Source organism: Eschrichtius robustus, chromosome 4, assembly GCF_028021215.1.
Source record: "Eschrichtius robustus isolate mEscRob2 chromosome 4, mEscRob2.pri, whole genome shotgun sequence".
In the NCBI taxonomy this organism is placed as follows: Eukaryota; Metazoa; Chordata; class Mammalia; order Artiodactyla; family Eschrichtiidae; genus Eschrichtius; species Eschrichtius robustus.
In genome coordinates, this window is record NC_090827.1 from 44,775,814 (window position 1) to 44,798,043 (window position 22,230).

Here is a 22,230-nt window from a genome sequence, read left to right on the forward strand (position 1 = left end):
GCAGAATATGGACTGCTGCGCGAGAGAGCAAAGAGGAATCGGTATCCTCAGGGGAAGCCTGTTTTGATCAGGGCAAGAAGATGAAGAAGCAGTCAGACACCAGTCTGAGTGTGCAAGAGACTTTGCTAAATGATGGACCAGGAGTTCCAGAGGGCGTGGTAGAAGAGTATGGGAGGGTGGGTAGGAGATTGGTCCAAATTAAAGGATGAACAGAGCAGGATGGGGATGAGAATACAGATGATGGATGGCTGGGAGGCTTAAACTTCTAGAGGTAAGAATGAGGCAAAATGGCATTTAAGACATCTGGGAATTAATCCTGGTAGTGTATTAAAGAATGGCAGACAAGCATTTCGAGATATGGTTAAGGCAATTTAGCTAGAAAATGTGGACAACTGGGCAATGGTTTATTCCTGAAACTGGGGTAGCAGGGTTGTGATCAATGAAATATAAGAATAAGCACTTGAATTCTTTTTGGAAAATGAGATAACATAATTTATTAAAATTAAAATGAGCGTGCCCTATGTTTCAGTTATGTAGAGTAAATAAGTTCTGGAGACCTAATGTACAGCATGATGATTATAGTTAATAATACTGTACTGTATACTTGAATTTTGCTTAGAGTAAATCTTAAGTGTTCTCACCACTCACTATGTTTGATGATGGATATGTTAATTATCTTAATTGTGGTAATCATTTCACTATATGTACATATAATCAAAACAACATGCTGTACACTTTAAATATATACAATTTTAATTTATTAATTACACCTCAATCAAGCTGGGGGGGAAAGGAAAAAATTAGTCTGCCCTTTTACTTAGCAAGCTTGCTTCCAGAGATTTATTTGCATTATACACACACTCTGCAGCATAACTTCAATAGCCAATATTTATCATGAATATATATAATGATGTCAATCTACTTTCTATATTGCTAGTCTGAAACAACCCTCCCCTAAGCCTAGAGTGGTGAGATAAGAGTTGAAATAGCTTTATCTCAGACACATATTTCAGCTACAGAGTTCAGGATGTCACAAAAAATAGAGATAGAATGTTAATAAACACACACACCAAAAAAGAAACATTCATTTACAGAAAATGAATAGTAAAAGGAAATAGGAGTTAGATATAAGCATGGAATAATTCAATTATTGTGAAAAATCACTTGACTTGCAGTGTAATCCAATTATTTATTTTCATCAGGTAATTTTATAGCATCCTCATGACTTCTATGTATGAGGTAAATAGCAGCAATTGCAGTAGCAAAAATAGACTATTTCAGAAGTAATTCAGGTAGAATAGAAGTGATTGAGTTTTAAAAATATTGACAGTCATCACAAGGATAAATAGAGAAGAAGCCCAGAACATCTAGGTATTTTAATAAGAATTCTTCTATTGATAGATAAATATCTCTTAGCAACCAGCAGCAAATGGGTTCTCAGCAATTTTCTTCCAAAGAGTTCTCAGGACATATATTAGAAACAGAAAGGATCAGAGGAAAAACCATAGATTGTCAAGGTAATTCTGTACAGTTAAAGGCCTTTGTCAAGGTGCAGTTCATTGTTTTAATTCAATTCATTATGGCCTAGAATTCAACATCTTGGACCTAAAATATCTTGCCTGAGTTCATTAATTTTTCAGATTGGAGCTAGATTGCTTCTAGGGGACAGCCTACCAAGTCGTTATCAACCTTCATATCTTCATCTTTACCAACCTTTTTGATTAGGAACATGCGTTGTGAGTAGACATTGCATAGAGTAATGATGACAGATGAAGACTTCACCCTGTAGAAATGCACAGTTCATCACAGAAGGAATTTACAAAGATTACGCTGATAGCAAAATAAACCCTGCACACTGGATCACACACACACACACACACACACACACACACACACAAGTTGCTTGCTCTCATACATTCTGACGCAAACACTAGGGACACTGGAGGCAGTTTCAGGTCCGAACAAGGTGAAGATTAGGAAGCTGTTAAAACCCTATGGTTTGGGGCTGTTCTAAAATTTACCTTTAAAAATACATCACCAGGTCTGCCCCCAAGAGGACCTGCCTCCAGGCTGGCTGAGTGTGCAGCTCCCTTCTGGGGCCCCCGCCACCAGGAACTCTCATGATGGGCAAGAAGGAGAAGACAGCGGCCAGTATGGAGAAGAAGTTGTCCAAGTGCTGGGGAAGGAGGAGACCCTGAGGTTCTGATAGCCCATTTCTAAATGCTAGATGCTAAAAAGACTCAGACAATAGAAACACTGTGATTCCCCCACTCACCAATGTTGAATGTGTCATTCTCTGTTCATTCTGAGAAAGATGAATTGATCCTATCACTACACAAATATTTGGGTCCTGCATTTGGCACCCAAGACCTGGGAGCCAGTCAAATCATCAAGAGGTCCTTTAGGTTAAAGCAGGTATCAGACGGTAGCCTGGAAGACACAGCTAATTCTTCTTGGTGGTTTCCACAACAGTACAAGGGATTACATCCAGGACAATGACAAGTATGCCTTTAAACTGGGCACATTCACATGGAGTAAGCTGTCACCATGAGGGATGGGGCCACACCCAGGCTGGGCTGCCAAAGATCCATCACTCCCCAGGGGACCATATTCATTTGTGGAGGCTACTGGAAAAGTTCAACAAAGGCGGACAAACACACCCTGCATTCAAATAAACTCCAACTAAAGTCTGAGGAAGGAAGAAAAGGAAAATGGGTGTGGACTCAGAGTACCCATTGGGGAATAGAGCTCACTCCAAGAGCTGGCGTTTAGGCAGGTGTGGTTCTGGATCATCAGACACTGCTCCTTGGGGGTGTCTGTGATGAGGAATGGGAAGAGAGCCTGAAGGGCAATGATTTTGATTAACTGTACTTCTATGACAGCTGAGTCAGAGAAGAGAAAACGTAAGTGAGACCAAAAAAAAAGTGAAACCCAAAGGTAATAACAAGCAGGGATGTGGGAAAACCGGCAACCAGGAGCCCCTGGAGGGGGTTAAAGTGGCAGATGCTGAAGATGGGACCATGATCACCATTGAACAAGAGCCCTCCACCACAGGCGACAGGAAGGAGGAAGAGGGTTCAGACAAAGCCAGTGGCCTCTGATGGAGCCAAGTCCTCATTCCAAAATCATACTGGTCCAAAAGCACAGGCTGCTCTACGTTTATGGGGCTTGTTTGAAGCAGGTGACTTCCAGTTCATCCCCAATTACTTGTACTGCCTTGATTTCTACAAGATGGAAGAATGGAAGACTTTGGTGAGATGGATCCAAAAACAAAGAGCATCTGCAGGAGGTAAACTTGGAGAATGATGGAGATGAGTTAAAAGACTCAGAAGGAAGAGATAAAGATGAGGAAGGTGATGACCAAAGAGGAAAGTGGGGAGGAGGGTGAAGAGGAGGAGCACATTGGTGGCGCCTGACCAACAGTATGTGGACTCTGCCCAGGACTGAGCAGTACTGAGTGAAGTTTTCTTGGGCCGCCGGGGCCTGACACAAAGGAGAAGAAAGTGCTGAGAGTAGCCCATACCATGACCCAAACTTTCTTTGATGATTTAAGATGCTACTCTGGGCCAGAAATTAAACTGAGTAGTGAATTCCCTGCATACGACTGAGTGTTATTTCCAAGAAACTGGAGTGAAACAAGGTGGCTGCAAAGATTTTCTTTTGTATAGTCTGATGCGTACCAGGGTTCAGGTCAGCCCTTTGCCATCCTCTCTGGAAAGACTCTGCACCAGGGCAGTGCATTGGCTGCATCTCCCTTTTCTGTATCCTGATGCTTTGACATACAGGGCCTTGCTTGTCCTGGAGGGACTGGCAGGGGGTCAGGTGAGAATGCTTTTCCAATGTAAACCAACACTCCCAACCACTTCCTTTATTGGCTCTCACACTCTGGGCCACTATTCACCTGCCCTAATCACCCCACAGCCAGGTACCAGATAACTAGAGACAGCCTTTATGCCCCAGGCCACTGAAACTATTCTATCTAGCCAGTCTTAAGCCTGCTTATTCTGCCTCTCCCATTCCTTCCCTTGGAAACCACAATAAAGGCCCCTACCCAAAGTTTCCCTCTCCCCCTCTGCCTCCTGACTGACCCAGTGCTTCCCGTTGAGCACACACCATGTACACTCCCTCCCAGAATGTGGCATGCTCTTCTTCTTGGGATCTGTGAGTATAACAAACTGTTTTTTCAATGGCAGTTGTCTCCTTACTCATACCTGAATAATAATAAAATCTATATTAAAACCAGGAAGGGTGCAGACCAGTTCCCATCTCTAACAGAGCTGGGCTTAGGATATAACCTCAACAGGAGGATGAGACCTTGAATATGAAGTACCCACAGGAAGGATGTTTCTATTCTAACAAAACTGGAATATATTGTACTTTGTTGGAGAGTTTTCTATCTACAAAACAAGAAGTTTTTACAGAAGAATATTCTAAACATACAAACACTGTACAGAATATTCACGCACATCATCGTCTATAACAAAATACCATAGCGGGATGGCTTATAAACAACAGAAATTTGTTTCTCACAGTTCTGGAGGCTAGAAGTATGTGATCAGGGTGCCAGTATGGCTGGGTTCTGGTGAAGGTCACAACTTCTTGATGTGTCCTCAGATAGCAGAAGAGGTTAAGGAGCTCTCTGAGACTTCTTTCATGAGGGCACTCATTCCATTCCTGAGGGCTCCACCTTCATGACCTAATCACCTTCCTAAGGCCTCACCTCCTAATTTTATCACCTTGGGCTTTAGGATTTCAACATATGAATCTGAGGGGGACACAAACATTCAGACCATAGCAATCATGAACCTGAAGATTGTCTCTTCTTTGATTTCTAAAAAGTAGCAAAAGCTGCTACACTGTCTGTAAACACTTTCTCAGTTATCCTGAAAATAAAATACATTTTAACTGGAGAAAAAAAGCATCTCCTTTGTTCAGTCTGGGAAAGATTTATGGAGGGATGGTGTGGTTAAAGATAAATTTGAATTTGCAATAGAGACTGGAGAGCTGAGAGGGAAAGAAGGTATTCTTCATAGAGTAAGTGTGTAGAGTAGGTTCAATATGGAAACAGAAAGAAATAAGGTTTAAATTAAAAATCTAGGTTGATTTTTCATTCCACTGCCAATGCTCCTAATTAATGCACTACTTTTTGGCAGTAAAAAATTTCTGGCATAAAGTGATCTTATTTCTATTAAGATAATTTCTACATATACTTTTATAAAATCATCCAAAGAAACCGACTAATTAGAAACAGATGTTCAACTACTGCAGTATTGGATTTAAACTGGTTATGGACTCCTTTTACAATTGTCTCAAAGTCTGTTAAGAATATATTTCTGAAGGCTTGGGTAAATGTTTGTGTATGCATATATTGAGTTTTAAATAATCACATAGACTTAAATTAACCTAAACTCCTCTGTTTACTCTTGCTTTTGTTTCCTACTTCTTTTCTTACATTGAAGCAAAAATTCCTGAAACCACATAGAGAGTGGTTGTTAAATCTAACCAAATACATCATGGAAATTTTATTGAGTTAAATGACTTTATTTTCATGTTAGTTTCTACATGATTACTTGTAATAAATATATTTAGACTCATCTTTTCCCATCAATTCATGTCTTAAGTAGGTAGCTTCTCCCACTAATTTCAAGAGAGAAAGATTAGACCAGAAAGGCGTTAGCAGTACCAATCTACACAAGTAAGTAGTAGGCAGATAAAAAAAGAAATAAGGAAAGTCTCCAAAATAGACTAAGTGAAAAAAATGTGTAGAACAGTGCATAGAGAAGACTGCCTTTGCTGTAATGTAATAAAAGTTGAATAAGCTGTTTCTAAAATGTACTTGGAAATGTAAATGGTTAGGAACAACAAAGGCAATCTTGAAAATGAAGGACAAAGCTAAACAAATACATGATATCATGACCTATTATAAAGCTAAAGTAATTAAGAGAATATGCAATTAGTACAAAGGTAGACAAAGAGGTCAGAAATAGGGTGTCCAGAAATAGACACACACATATACAGTCATGTGATTCATGACAAAGGTGACACTACATCACAGTGAGGGAAGAGTGATCATTTCAGTAAATGGTGCTGAGTCAACTGAATAACCATATTGTGAAAAAATAAATGTTCCTCCCACTAGATTGAAATAATAAGTGTGAAAATTAAAGCAATAAAATTTTTGGAGGAAAAAACAAGAGAATACCTTCATGTCCCCAAGGTAAACAAATACTTCTTAAAAGGACAGAAAAAGTATTAGCTGTAAAGGGAAACAAATGGATAAACTGAGTTTAATCAGAATTAAGAATTTCTGTTCCTCAAAAGACTCCACTAAGGGATTGAAAAGGCAAGCCACAGAACTGGACAAGATAGATGCATAAATATATCCAACAAAGGGCTTCCATTCCAAAAGTGTAAAGAATTCATACAAATCAATAACAAAGAGAAGGCAATAGTACAATAGAAAATGGGTAAAGAATTAGACACTTCACAAAACAAGTTATACAAATAGCCAATAAATATATGAAAAAGTTCTCAATTCATCAGTCATCGAAGAAACGCAAAGTAAAACTCTAATGTGATACGCTACTTCGCAGGTACAGAACTGCTATAAGTAAAAAGACATTAAATACCAAATGTTGGGGAGGATGTACAACAACTGAAATTGGTGGGAGTATAAACTGGTACAACCATTTTGAAAAGTTGTTTGATTTTCTTAAGACATAGCAATTCCATTCCTAAATATATACCCAATATAAATGCCTATATTTTTTCAATAAATTACATGTATAACACAGTTAATAGAAATGCTATGTGTCATAGCCTAAAATGGATTCCATCAATTACAAAACAGATTAAAAATTATTGTAAATTCACATAAAAGAATAATATAAACCAATGAGAATGAATGAACTATTGCTACACGCAACAGCAAGAATGATGCTCACAAATAATGTCCTGTAAAAGAAACAAAAAAAAACACATACTGTATGAATTCATTCACTGAAAGCTTAAAAATAGGCAAATAATGTTTGGTATTAGAAGTCAATAATGATTATCCTTAAAGGGTGGGAGGGATGGTCACAGTAAGGGGCCGAGAGAGGGGCTTCCAGGGTACTGGTAATGTTTCTTCATCTGCTTCTATGTATGTTTTCATTCTGCAAAAATCCATTGAGCTGTACACTTATGATTTGTGCAATCTTCTGCATGCACTTTATACGTTAGTTTAAAAGTTTACCCAAAAAAGACATAAAAGCCAAATTGAAGGTGTCCCCACTGATCCAAGATGGGTCAATTAATATGAACATCAGAAAGGATAAGGTCAATAACATACAAAACATAACAAATATACAAAAAATACAAGAATTTATAACCAAACTAGGAAAAAAATCATCAGTAATGTTTGGAGATGGTAAACGCACCAACTCATTATTCTAAAAACTGATAAAGTGAAAGAATCAAGCATTATACTGCCTTTCCTGTATGAATTAGATTTCAGTGTAATCAAATAGTTGATGAGAGAACATTCTTCTTAATTGAAGAATTTCAGATAATAAATGCAAAAGGAAAGACAGAATTCAAAAATCACCCTACTGCAACCCTTAATGAAATAATGGTATGTGTCTGCTGATGTAATAAGAAGCACAGAGCACCACCTATATAAAGCCAAAACTAATCAGTCTCTGGCTCAAAATGCCAGTTTATAGGAACTACGATAAAAGAACATATTAAATGAATCCTAAGGATGTAATCAGCCACATTTAGAATATGGAAAATTTACAAGACAATTGATCGGATTTTTTCTAAAATAAATACCGTAGGAGAAAAGGTAAGGGGGAGGAGTGGGGGACTAACATACAGATTGAAATTTAAGGGATACAGCAATCAAATCCATTTGTGGACTTATTTGGATCTTGATTTAAACATGCCAACTATCTCAAGACATTTTCAGGTAATCCAGAAAATTTTAAATGGAATGGATATTAGATATTATTACAGAATTACTGTTAATGTACTATAGTTGTGTTTTTAAAAAGTCATTATCTGTTAGAGATATTATTGAATTATTTGCAGATGAAATGATATAATGTCTGGTATTTGCTTCCAAACATTCCAGCAAAGGAAAGAGGTAGGGATTTATTAAACAAGATTGGCCAGTTGTTGATTGATAATCCTTAGTATTCTCTAATACACACACAGTGGTTCACTTTTGAGTATGTTTAAAATTTCATACATAAAGACTTACCCCATCCTTAGCTTTCACCAAGAGATCGTAGGTGGCTGGATCCCTTTCCCTGTCAATATCTTGAGAAACACAGATTTGCCCATCATGTGGGTCTATCTGGAATGCTTGAGGTGCTTCATAGCTTTGGAATCCAGCATAAAGAGAATATTCAACAAAGCCATAGAGTCCTGCATCTGCATCGGAGGCTTTTACCTGTGAGACAGGAGGTTGATCAGTGAGGAAAGAGAAATGCTAGCGTCACCTCTCAATGGATCATGAATCATTATCCTGATGTGCACAGCCAAGTAGCCTGCATAGCTATTCACAAAGTGTAGGCTTTGGTTTTCTCTCTCTCTTCTTTTACTTCTGCGACAACTCACCCTCACTCTCCTCCTCCCTTTGTGAGGTCTCCTTTTCAGTCTCCTTTTCTATTCCTTTACTTTCACGTGATCTCTGAAAGTGTAAGTTCCTTGGTCCATTTGCCTTCTTATTCCACTCACTATACCTAAGTGATCTCATCCAATCTCAAGTATTTAAATCCATATACTAACCACCTGATAACATACCTGTGGATTCCCACTCATACCCAAGCCCTTCAGGTGATGGGCTCAATGCTCACCCTCACCCTTTCAGAGCAACAAGGGAAGGACAAGGAAATCAGGCACAATTACTAGTAATCCAACCCAACTGACAGAATTCACCCTGGAGCATGAGATTTGAACTTCCCAAGCCAGATTTCCTTCCAGGGGTAATGCCCCCATCAGAGCCCCAACAGTCATGAGACTGAACACTACACAGAGGTGCCCTGCCCAGTGGCTGCATGGGGGTGAAATCCAGCCAGTGCTCTGCTTGCCAACAGGTGCACTTACATGGAGCTGTAATGGCACAGAGGAAAGGGCACCTTTCTCTTTGACCATAAATACCATTTATGTTAGCCATTGTCATATGCCTGGTAGGAAAGACGAAGCAAGTGGAATTATGAAAACACTTAACTGATTTATATTAGCTATGGGAGTATACAGTGAGAAATACAACAGGCTATTTATAAAACTCAACATATTCTTGAGCTCATAGGCTTGGTATAATTCTTTTGATTTGCAACCCAATTAATAGTAACAGCAAACATCTAAATAGAACTTACAATAAAAGAAGCACCTTAAGGGAAGATCGACCAAAAGAAGAAGGAGAAGGAGATGAGAAAGAAGAGGAGGTAGAGGAAGAAGGAGAAAGAAAAAAAAAGTAAAAGAACTATATGCTACAGAACAGGTACTATTCTAATTGCTAAACATACATTACATACTTATAACCTATAATGAATTCCATTTTACAGATGAAAAAAGTCAGGCTCAGGGAGCTAAATTAACATGCCAAAGATCACATAGCTATAAAGGGTCAAAACTACGATTCAAATCCAGGCAGTTGAACAGCAGACTACATGCTCCTAATGATCATGCTATCCTGCCTCTTGTGTCATCACTTGTCATTTCATCATTTCATCCTTTATTTACTGAAAAAATACTCTCCAAATCCCCTGACCTTCCTTCAGGGAAAAAGTTGCTAGATCAGGTGTAACATCATTCCAAGTAACTCTTTACCTCATATGCAAGTGGCTTTCTCACCAGAATATCATTAACATGAAAAAAGGCAACTGACAGTGATGCCTGTGCTCTTGAGTCTTAGCTGAACCTTCTATTCCCCATGGCCAAATTCCAACTGAGTTCCAAACGGTAGAAAAATAAAGAGTGATGGCTACTGAAAATAAAAGAATTAAGCAGATCAATTCAGAGAGTTCAATGTCCAACTAACAGACATTCCATAAAAAGAGTACAGAGACAATGAAAGAAAGGAGCAGCTCTTGTTTGGTTCATAGGCCCTCAAAGCCACTACGATACGGGAGAAGGAGAGAGTGGAAGAGGCACTCTGGTTTTTAGCTTCCTCAGCTCAGAAGTTAGGTTCAGCTTACATGTCACTGGCCAGAGATAGTTACATGGCCCCAACCTAACTCAGAGGGAGACTGAGAAAAGTCAAGGATCTCATAGGCATTTGGTGAATACAGTCTCTGCCAAAAGTGTCACTTCATCTCTATAGGAGACACACATATAAGATTGTGTAAGTCACCAAGTGGCCTCTCTATGTAGTGAAATTTAAGCAAATGGAAAGTCATACCTTGAGAAGTCTCCCAGATGTTATCCTACTACAGATTTCATTTTGGCAGTCCTACATATTTCTGTCAGGCTTCTTGGAGGGAGGTGAAATAGAAGACAATCAATCACCTACGATACCTACTGTTCTCAATTAATTCTAGATTGAAAAAAAATCTACTTTTCATCAATACAATATACATGCAGAAGCTAAACCTTAATTATTATGCTGCCTAAATGAAACTCCATCCCAATAACATGTTCAACAAGCACAAGTTCTCAAGAAGCCTGCCCCTTCATCCTTCTATATCTTGAACATATAACTAGAATTTGACTTTGGGGGTTATCTGTGTAGCCTAGCTCAATCAGGGGCAAGTTTGCCCCCATGAAGACATTTGGCACTGTTTGGAGACAGTTTTGATTGTCACAACTGGGGAAAGGGTGTTACTGGCATCTAGTGAGTTGAAGCCAGAGATGCTGCTAAACCATGCAGAGAACAGACTCCACAACAAAGAATTATCTGGCCCCAAATATCAATAGCACTGAGGTTGAGAACCCCTGCACCTGACGAAATGCTTAACAACTGGCAATATTATTTCCCTCTTTAATTTTTTTCAGCTGATGACACAGCCTTTAAAATTTATCTTCACTCTCATCTATCGCATGTCCTTGGGCAAAATTATTCATCCTGTGCAACCAGCTAACATGTTTGTGAGTTATTCTTCTCATCAGATGGGCTGAACCAGGAAATCCACAAACTTCCCCACTACAAAGAGCTAAGTTCCAAGTACATTTGGTCTACTCCATTCTGTCAGCTGTTAATTATTTAGTAGCCTCACGTTCCCAAAGACACCAAATATATCTTCTAAAACCATATGGTATTCTCAATAACTTTGGCTTGATTGGAAGATAAATACAATGACGTTTAAATTCTAAAACTTCATTCTCAGCCTGTAATAGGACATATTAACAAATAATGTGGCTTATATAAAACAAGTTTCCTTATTTCCACTTTTAAGAGCTTTTTTGTCATCTGGACTTTTGGCAAAGCAAAATGTATGGAGTCAAAAGTAGGATAAGAGTACCGATCTCAATTTATGTTAGCAGTTCAGATCCTGAGTTTCAGAATCATGAAGTTAAAACGTATTTCTCCTTGTTTTTACTCAACTCCCTAAAAATATTGGCCTAATATACCAGAACAGCATTTTCCATCCACTAATAATTGGTTTTGAATGTCTACATATATTTTGACATTTTAAAGAGGTCTACATTTTCCAATTTCCATTGACTTACACATAAAACTTAGATAATTTGAAATAATAGAAAATGGAAATGACTTTGCCAAATCTTCAAGAGAAAATCCTGATTAGTAAGTAAATAAGCTCAGTGGGCCCTTTCTTCAGAGACAGCAGCTTAAATCAAAGAAAGAAGCATCTGGTCAGAGTCTATTATCACAATCTTATGGTGCTAAACTGGGGATCTAGAGGAGATCTTGGGAGGAGCTTATCCTTGAATCTACTCAAAGAGCCACACTACAGCACCCTCAATGCCATCCTTGTATTCCTCCTCTCAATCTCAATTTACCTGCTTTTGACTGAGAGGAATTTGATAATTTTTACTTTAAACTTATTCTCAGAACTGTTCTCCCTTAGTTTGGTCTTTCACAAATTTAATGGAGACATTATAAAGATTCAAGAAATTAATAAAATATTGATATCTCCCTGATTCCATTATTAGCTTCCTGAAATTTAAAGAATTTTTATCACTTCCTTCATTTTAACATCTGGTTAAGGATTTTTCCATATGAATGTGTCACGGAGGCAGGGACAAATTGAGAACACTGGTTCTTGAAAACATGTTTTCATGTTCTACAAACAGATTGGATCTATTTGCCTTCCCACCACCAGCATATAACCTCCCTCTACTTGGGAAGGTATCCTCTTCAACACCTGGGCACCTGCCCAGCCAATCACATTGGCACCCTGAAACCCAAAAGTCAACCCAGAGTCATAGATAGGGTGATATATTGTTAGCAGCACTGTCCTTTACCTGTTTCTGGGCAATCATATCACACTTAATTCAGTGATGTCTGTACAAAAACCTCAGAGCCCAATCAAAAAAATGAGTGATAAACCAAAAAAGTCCTAGGGAAAAAAAAGTGGCTGCACTTAAACTTTAAAATTAAATAATTCACTTTAATTTGTTCTTACTGTAATTTCCAAAATTTCTACCATGAGCATAAACCAGTTTGAAGAAACAAGGTTATTGACACAGCATACTTACACACAGAACTTGAAATAGAAGAAAAGGAGACAAAGGAATCACAAAAAAACTTCTTACATTGAAGTGCTTGGCCAACCATGGATCCTACAGCTAAAACAGGATTATAATATTTCAGTGGAAGCTGGATTCAGGATTGGGGAGCACATGGAATCAAGTATGCCACTCTCTGAATACAATTTTGGCAAGTTCACCAACGACCAAGTCTAACAATCAAGGCTGGGCCCTTATTTTCTACACCTCTCAGCTGCTTATCACACAGTGAATCATCTTCTCACTGAAGCACTTCCTCATCAGACACCACACTGTGACTCTCTTTCTCTTCCTACACCTCACTGACCCCCTTCAGTTTTCTTTACTGCCTCTGTGTTCTCTTTCTGACCTCTGAATACTGCAATACCCTGGAGCTCAGTCTTAGGGCCACTTTGCTTTTCAATCCTCAGTCATTGCCTGTATCAGGCTGAAAGGTGGCCCCCCAAAAAGACTTGTCTGCCTTCTAATCCCTGGAAACTGTGGATTTTACTTTATTTTACAAAAGAGTGAATATTACCTTATATTGCCAAAGATGTGATTAAGGATTTTGAGAGGAGTTTATATTGGATTACTCAGATGAACCCTTAATCCTGTGACAAGTGTCCTTATAAGAAAGAGGCAGAGATATCCCACAGATAGAAGAGGAGGAAGCAATATGGCCATGTAGGCAGAGAGTGGAGTGATGCAGCTACAAGTCAAGGAGTACTTTACAGGTAGCAGAATTTGGAAAAAACAAAGAAGGGATTTTCCCTTAGATCCCCCAGAGGGGTCAAGGCCCTGCTAGACTTTGTACTTCTAACCTCCAGAACTATGAGCAACAACAATTTCTGTTGTTTTAAGCCACGAAGTTCATGGTTATTTGTTATAGAAGCCCTAGGAAACTAATACATACCCTGAGTGATCTGACCCAGGCCCAGGGCATTAAACCAACATATACTCCCCCAATACTTGGACTTGCGCCCCAGATTCATGCATCATCCAATTACACCTCCTTTCAAGTGACTAATAGGAACTTCCAATGTACTACGACCAACCAGAACTCTTAATTCCCACCGCTCCAAAATCTGCTGTCCTCCCAGTGTTTTTAGTGAATGGCACCACCATTCACTTATTGTTTTGGCAGCCAGAGAGATACTACTGAAACGACACCAAATCATGTCACTCTCCTGCTCAGAATCTTCCAGTGGCTTCTCATACTTATAAAATCCAGCTCTTTCATTTGACCCCTTCTCTGACCTCACCTCCCACTTCTCTCTGACTGACTCACTCCCCTCTGGATACACTGATCTCCTTGATGAATCCACCAGCTTGTATAACTTACTCCCTCACTTCTTTCAAGTCTCTGCAAACACCACCTAATCCCCCCAGAGGCCTTTCCTGATCACCTTACACAAGAGTGTCACCCTCATCTCTGCCATCCTCTGTTCTTGCTTTGCTTTTCTTCAGAGCACTTATCTCTATACTTCATTATATGTTTTTATGTATTTGCTTATGTAATATTTGTCTTCCCCACTGGAATTACATCACTCTTGCTCCCTGCTACATCCCCAGCACCCACAACAGTACTACCTGGCTCAAGATGAAGATGCTCTAAAACTTTATTGCAGGAATGAAGGAATCTAATATTGTACATAAAATGCAAGCATATTTTAGAAATAGCTTTTATAACTAATCTAATCTATTTTGACTTTAGAAAAATCACGTAAGTATAAGAACAAGATAGCTTTACAGATACAAGGGCCACCCTCCTGGAGCTTCATGGCACTGCCCAGCCATGGTCACTCCTACCATGCTCTTTGACATGGCCACCGCCAGCGAGCTGTTGGGTCACATCTCCTTTGAGTTGTTTCCAAACAAATTCCCAAGGACAAGCAGAAAACTTTTGTGCTCTGAGCACTGGTGAGAAGGAATTTGTTATAAGGGCTCCTGCTTTCAAAGAATTATTCCAGGGTTCATGTTCCAGGGTGGTAACTTCACATGCCATTATGGCACTGGCAGCAAGTCCATCTAAGGGAGAAATTTGATGATGATATTATCCTGAAGCATAGGGACCTGGGTATCTTGTCCATAGCAATGCTGGACCCAACATTAATGGTTCCAAGTTTTTCATCTGCACTGCCAAGACAGAGTGGTTGAATGGCAAGCATGTGGTCCCTGGCAAGGTGAAAGAGGGCACGAATATTGTGGAAGCTGTGGAACGCTATGGGACTAGGAATGGCAAGACCAGAGAAAACATCATCGTTGCCCACTGTGGACAACTCTAATAAATTTGACTTGCATTTTATCTTAACCACCACACCATTCCTTCTGCAGCTCAGGAGAGCACCCATCATCCCTGTCTGCATGCATCATCCTATAATCTCTGTGTTCTCACTGCACTTCTTTGGGTTCCATATTTTCCTTGTCCCCCTCCAAGTCTTGCTGGACTTCAGAGTTAAGTTTATGATTATGAAATAAAAATTAAACAACAACAACAACAATAAAAGAACAAGATATTTCATAACACCCATCAAACACTCATTGAGGAATATTTTTTTATTCCTAAAACACAATCCATTAATCAACCTATATCATCATAGGATAAAATCCAAAATGCTAAAACTTGCAAAAGAAAAATAAAACTATCCTCAGGCATGTGGAACTATTCAGAAATTGGAAACAGAACTGTATTTTATTTTCACTTTTTAAAATGTATTTTCAGAGAAGTTGATAGAGCTGTTAGATGAATAAACTGAATATATACTCTCAAGTTACAATTTTAAAAAAGGTTACTGTTCTGATAATGTTTTTATTGTCTTAACTGAGGAATGGGATTAAAAGACCATTAATCCTACTACTTATTGCCCTCCTCCCCACCTCCCCCCCAAAAAACAGCCAAAGGAAATTTTGTGAAAAGAGACCAGTGGGTAGGGGTGGGGTGGTAACTTGTTTTATGAGTTATTACAAAGTGTTAAATTAAAAAAACAGTGTGATCTCAAAAAAAAAAAAAAAGAGAGAATTAGCAGGCAGTTCAGTAGAACACAAAAGTAAGACCTGAAAAAGATCTTGGTAAACTTTTTTTTTTTTTGTATATTACAAAGAAAACATCATAAACCACTGAGGAATGTGGGTTTATTCACATAAGTTGCTAGAAAAATTGACAAAGTACATGGGGAAAAAAATAAAGTTTGCTATTAACCTCACACCAAAATAAATTCTACACAGATATGTTAAATGTAAATAATGAAATCATTTAAAGCACAATGAATATATAGGGGAATTCTGGGTTGATTCTTACATTGGAAAGAAATTTCAAAGCAAAAAGGAATTACAAAACTAAACCAGATGGACAGAAATCACAAAGGGAAAAGTCAATACAGTGACTACATAACCGTTTAAAACTACACTATGTCAAAAATACCACACACAAAAAATTTCAATGCAAATTAGTTATGACATCTGTGAGAAATGTAAAAAAATAGTTAATATGGAAATAAATTTTTAAAAATAAAAATATTGATTTCTCATTACAAAATATTTAGACAAAGGACATAAACAATTCACAGAAGAACAAATGTGTGTAAGATTTTCAACCTCACTAGTAGTGAAATAGGTGAAAAATAAAATAATATGTTTCAAGTACTGGCAATTATTAAAATTGGTGACCATTAAAATAATTGGCAACTATTAAATTAATAGCAAATTGTCAATCATTAAAATAATATATTAAGTGTGGCAAAGATGAAATAAATATGCTCTTTTTTTTTTAAATGTCTTTATTGGAGTATAATTGCTTTACAATGGTGTGTTACTTTCTGCTTTATAACAAAGTGAATCAGTTATACATATACATATGTCCCCATATATCTTCCCTCTTGTGTCTCCCTCCCTCCCACCCTCCCTATCCCACCCTTCTAGGTGGTCACAAAGCACCAAGCTGATCTCCCTGTGCTATGTGGCTGCTTCCCACTAGCTACCTATTTTACGTTTGGTAGTGTATATATGTCCATGCCACTCTCTCACTTTGTGCCAGCTTACCCTTCCCCCTCCCCATACCCTCAAGTCCATTCTCTAGTAGGTCTGTGTCTTTATTCCCATCTTGCCACTAGGTTCTTCATGACCTTTTTTTTTTTTTTTTTTTTTTTTTTAGATTCCATATATATGCAATAGCATACTGTATTTGTTTTTTCTCTTTCTAACTTACTTCACTCTGTATGACAGACTCTAACTCCATCCACCTCACTACAAATAACTCAATTTCGTTTCTTTTTATGGCTGAGTAATATTCCATTGTATATATGTGCCACATCTTCTTTATCCATTCATCTGTTGATGGACGCTTAGCTTGCTTCCATGTCCTGGCTATTGTAAATAGAGCTGCAACGAATATTTTGGTACATGACTCTTTGTGAATTATGGTTTTCTCAGGGTATATGCCCAATAGTGGGATTGCTGGGTCGTATGGTAGTTCTATTTTTAGTTTTTTAAGGAACCTCCATACTGTTCTCCACAGTGGCTGTATCAATTTACATTCCCACCAACAGTGCAAGAGGGTTCCATTTTCTCCACACCTTCTCCAGCATTTATTGTTTGTAGATTTTTTGATGGTGGCCATTCTGACCGGTGTGAGATGATATCTCATTGTAGTTTTGATTTGCATTTCTCTAATGATTAATGATGTTGAGCATTCTTTCATGTGTCTGTTGGCAATCTGTATATCTTCTTTGGAGAAATGTCTATTCAGGTCTTCTGTCCATTTTTGGATTGGGTTGTTTGTTGTTTTGACATTGAGCTGCATGAGCTGCTTGTAAATTTTGTAGATTAATCCTTTGTCAGTTGCTTCATTTGCAAATATTTTCTCCCATTCTGAGGGTTGTCTTTTCATCTTGTTTATGGTTTCCTTTGCTGTGCAAAAGCTTTTAAGTTTCATTAGGTCCCATTTGTTTATTTTTGTTTTTATTTTAATTTCTCTAGGATGTGGGTCAAAAAGGATCTTGTTGTGATTTATGTCATAGAGTGTTCTGCCTATGTTTTCCTCTAAGAGTTTGATAGTGTCTGGCCTTACTTTTAGGTCTTTAATCCATTTTGAGTTTATTGTTGTGTATGGTGTTAGGGCGTGTTCTAATTTCATTCTTTTACATGTAGCTGTCCACTTTTCCTAGCAACACTTATTGAAGTATGCTCTCATTTTTAAAGCCTATCTGGAAAGTAACTTTTTTTTTACCATATACATATGGTAAGCATTCTCCCAAACTTAAAAATATACCTTAACCCAGTTAGTATATTTCTAGGTCTATATGTAGACAAATATTTGTATAAAGGACACATAAAGTGGCATTATTTATTCTAAAACTGAAATGTCCACAATTAAAGAATTATTAAATAAATTATAAATTCATCCATAAGATAGAATTCAGTGTAGTCATGGAAACTATGTCTATATATAAAGACATATATTAAGTAAAAAAGAAAAAAGGCAAGTAGAAAATTATATATAAAATATCCCATTTATGGGGCTTCTCTGGTGGCGCAGTGGTTGAGAATCTGCCTGCCAATGCAGGGGACACGGGTTCGAGCCCTGGTCTGGGAAGATCCCACGTGCCGCGGAGCAGCTGGGCCCGTGAGCCACAATTACTGAGCCTGCGCGTCTGGAGCCTGTGCTCCGCAACAAGAGAGGCCGCGATAGCGAGAGGCCCGCGCACCGTGATGAAGAGTGGCCCCCGCTTGCCGCAACTAGAGAAAGCCCTCGCACAGAATGAAGACCCAACACAGCCATAAATAAATAAATAAATACAAAAAAAAATATCCCATTTATGCAAAAAAATCCAATATATATAATAAAAATAAAAGGAAATAAACCAGAAGAGGGAACACTTCCAAACTCATTTGACAAGGCCAGCATTACCTTGGTATGAAAAACATATAAAGACACTACAAGAAAAGAACATTATAGGCCAACATCCCTGATGAATATAGATGCAAAAATCCTCAACAAACCATTAGCAAACCAAATTCAATAATACATTAAGAAGATTATGCACTATGATCAAGTGTGTTTCAACATCCAAAAATCAATCAATGTTATATTCTACATTAACAAAATGAAGGATAAAAATCATGTGATCATCTGAATAGATGTAGGAAAAGCATTTGACACAAAATTCAACATCCATTCATGATAAGAACTCCCAAAAAATCAGGCATAGAGGGAATATATCTCAACATAATAAAGGCCATATATGACAAGCTAACATATATGGCAAGGCCATATATTACAGCTAACATCATACTGAATGGTAAAAAGCTGAAAGCTTTTCATCTAAAATCAGGAATAAGACAAGGATTTCCAATCTCATCACTTTTATTCAACATAGTAATGAAAGTTCTAGCCACAGCAATTAAGCAAGAAAAAGAAATAAAAGGTATCCAAATCAGAAAGGAAGAAGTAAAACTGTCTTCATTTTCAGAGGACATTATATTATATACACAACACCCGAGAAACTTAACAAAAAAGTCTTAGAACTAATAAATGAATTCAGTGAAGTTGCAGGATACAAAATTGATATACAAAACTCCGTTGCATTTCTAAACACTAATAATGAACTATCAGAAAAAGAATTTTAAAAATAAATCCCATTTACAATTGCATCAAAAAGAATAAAATACCTAGCAATATATTTAACTAAGGAGGTGAAAAACTTTATATTGAAAGCAATGAGACATTGATGAAAGAAACTGAAGCAAATAAATAGAAATATATTCTGTGCCCATGGATTGGAAGAATTAATATTGTTAAAATGTCCATTCTACCAAAGCAATCTACAGGTTCAGTGTAATCCCTATTGAAATTCCAATTGCATTTTTCACAAATACAGAACAAACATCGTTAAAACTTGTGCAGAACCACAAAAGACCCCAAATAGCCAAAGCAATCTTGAGAAAGAAGACCAAAGCTGGAGACATCTCACCTCCTGATTTCAAATTATATTGTGAAGCTATAGTAATCAAAACAGTATTGTACTGGCATAAAAACAGACATATAGATTAATGGAACAAGATAGAGAGCCCAGAAAGAAACTCACGCATATATGGTCAATTCATTTACAACAAAGGAGCCAGGCATATACAATGAGGAAAGGACAGTCTCATCAATAAATAGTGTTGGGAAAACTGGACAGCCACATGCAAAAGAATGAAACTAGACTACTATCTTATATCATACACAAAAATTAATATCATACACAAAATGGACTGAAGACTTGAATGTAAGACCTGAAGCCATAAAACTCCAAGAAATAAACATAGTGGGGGGACTTCTCTGGTGGCACGGTGGTTAAGAATCTGCCTGCCAATGCAGGAGACACAGGTTCGATTCCTTGTCCGGGAAGATCCCACATGCCGTGGAACAAATAAGACTGTGTGCCACAACTATGGAGCCTGCACTCTAGAGCCCATGAGCCACAACTACTGAGCCACACGTCACAACTGCTGAAGCCTGCGTGCTCTAGGGCTCATGTGTCGCAACTACTGAGCCGGCATGCTGCAACTACTGAAGCCTGCATGCCTAGAGCCCATGCTCCACAACAAGAGAAGCCAATGCAATGAGAAGCCTGTGCAACACAACGATGAGTAGCCCCCACTCGCTGCAACTAGAGAAAGCCCACACACCACAGTGAAGACCCAATGCAGCCAAAAAATAAATAAAATTTTAAAAAAATTTTTAAAAAACATAGCGGGGAGGAGGAGAAGATGGCGGAAGAGTAGGACGCGGAGATCACCTTCCTCCCCACAGATACATCAGAAATACATCTACACGTGGAACTGCTCCTATAGAACACCCACTGAATGCTAGCAGAAGACGTCAGACCTCCCAAAAGGCAAGAAACTCCACATGTACCTGGGTAGGACAAAAGAAAAAAGAAATAACAGAGACAAAAGAATAGGGACAGGACCTGCACCAGTGGGAGGGAGCTGTGAAGGAGGAAAGGTTTCCACACACTAGGAAGCCCCTTCACGGACAGAGACTGCGGGTGGCGGAGGGGGGAAGCTTCAGAGCCGCGGAGGAGAGCACAGCCACAGGGGTGCAGAGGGCAAAGTGGAGAGACTCCCGCACAGAGGATCAGTGCCAACCAGCACTCACCAGCCTGAGAGGCTTGTCTGCTCACCCGCCGGGGCGGGTGGGAGCTGGGAGCTAAGGCTCAGCCTTCGGTCGGATCGCAGGGAGAAGACTGGGGTTGGCTGAGTGAACACAGCCTGAAGGGGTTAGCACACCACAGCTAGCCGGGAGGGAGTCCAGGAAAAGGTCTGGAGCCGCCGAAGAGGCAAGAGACTTTTTCGTGCCTCTTTGTTTCCTGGGGCATGAGGAGAGGGGATTCAGAGCACCGCTTAAAATAGCTACAGAGACAGGCGCGAGCCACGGCTATCACCGCGGACCCCAGAGACAGGCATGAGACGCTAAGGCTGCTGCTGCAGCCACCAAGAAGCCTGTGTGCAAGCACAGGTCACTATCCACACCTCCCCTCCCAGGAGCCTGTACCGCCCACCACTGTCAGGGTCCCGTGATCCAGGAACAACTTCCCCGGGAGAATGCATGGTGCCCCTCAGGCGGATGCAACATCACACCGGCCTCTGACGCTGCAGGCTTGCCCCGCATCCGTACCCCTCCCTCCCCCCGGCCTGAGGGAGCCAGAGCCCCGGAAGCAGCTGCTCCTTTAACCCCATCCTGTGTGAGCGAACAACAGACGCGCTCAGGCGACCTACACGCAGAGGCGGGTCCAACTCCAAAGCTGAAACCCGGGAGCTGTGCGAACAAAGAAGAGAAAGGGAAATTTCTCCCAGCAGCCTCAGAAGCAGCGGATTAAAGCTCCACAAACAACTTGATGTACCTGTACCTGTTGAATACCTGAATAGACAACGAATCATCCCAAATTGAGGAGGTGGACTTTGGGAGAAGGATATATTATTTTTTCCCCTTTTCCTCTTTTTGTGAGTGTGTATGTGTATGCTTCTGGGTGAGATTTTGTCTATATAGCTTTGCTTTCACCATTTGTCCTAGGGTTCAGTCCGTCCGTTTCTTTTTTTTACTTAAAAAATGTTTTTTTCTTAATAAAGTTTTTCTTAATAATTTTTTTCTTATTTTTTATTTTAAAAAATTAAAAAAAAATTTTTCTTTATAAATTTTATCTTAATAAATTTTTTCTTATTTTTTATTTTAAAAATTAAAAAAAAAATTTTTTAATAAGTTTTTTCTTAATAATTTTTTATTTTTTATTTTAAAAAATTTATTTTAAAAAATTAAAAAAATTTTATTTTCTTAATAAATTTTTTCATAATAATTTTTTTCTTATTTTTTATTTTAATAGCTTTATTTTTTTTATCTTACTTTATTTTATTATATTTTATCCTCTTTCTTTCTTTCTTTCTATTTTTTCTCCCTTTTATTCTGAGCCATGTGGATGAAAGGCTCTTGGTGCTCCAGCCAGGCATCAGGGCTGTGCCTCTGAGGTGGGAGAGCCAACTTCAGGACACTGGTCCACAAGAGACCTCCCAGCTCCACGTAATACCAAACAGCAAAAA

The 22,230-nt window shown here is 38.7% G+C and overlaps 1 protein-coding gene and 1 pseudogene across 1 annotated transcript in view; one reads left to right on the top strand and one right to left on the bottom strand.

The window, feature by feature from the left end:
• DCHS2 (dachsous cadherin-related 2) overlaps nucleotides 1-22,230 on the bottom strand; it is a 298,713-nt gene that overhangs the window by 149,414 nt on the left and 127,069 nt on the right. The window contains exon 2 of the mRNA XM_068542087.1: nucleotides 8,243-8,434. Coding sequence (XP_068398188.1) covers nucleotides 8,243-8,434 — 192 coding nt within the window. The remainder of the gene's footprint in view (nucleotides 1-8,242; nucleotides 8,435-22,230) is intronic.
• Nucleotides 14,450-14,939, top strand: LOC137763638 (peptidyl-prolyl cis-trans isomerase A pseudogene; annotated as a pseudogene).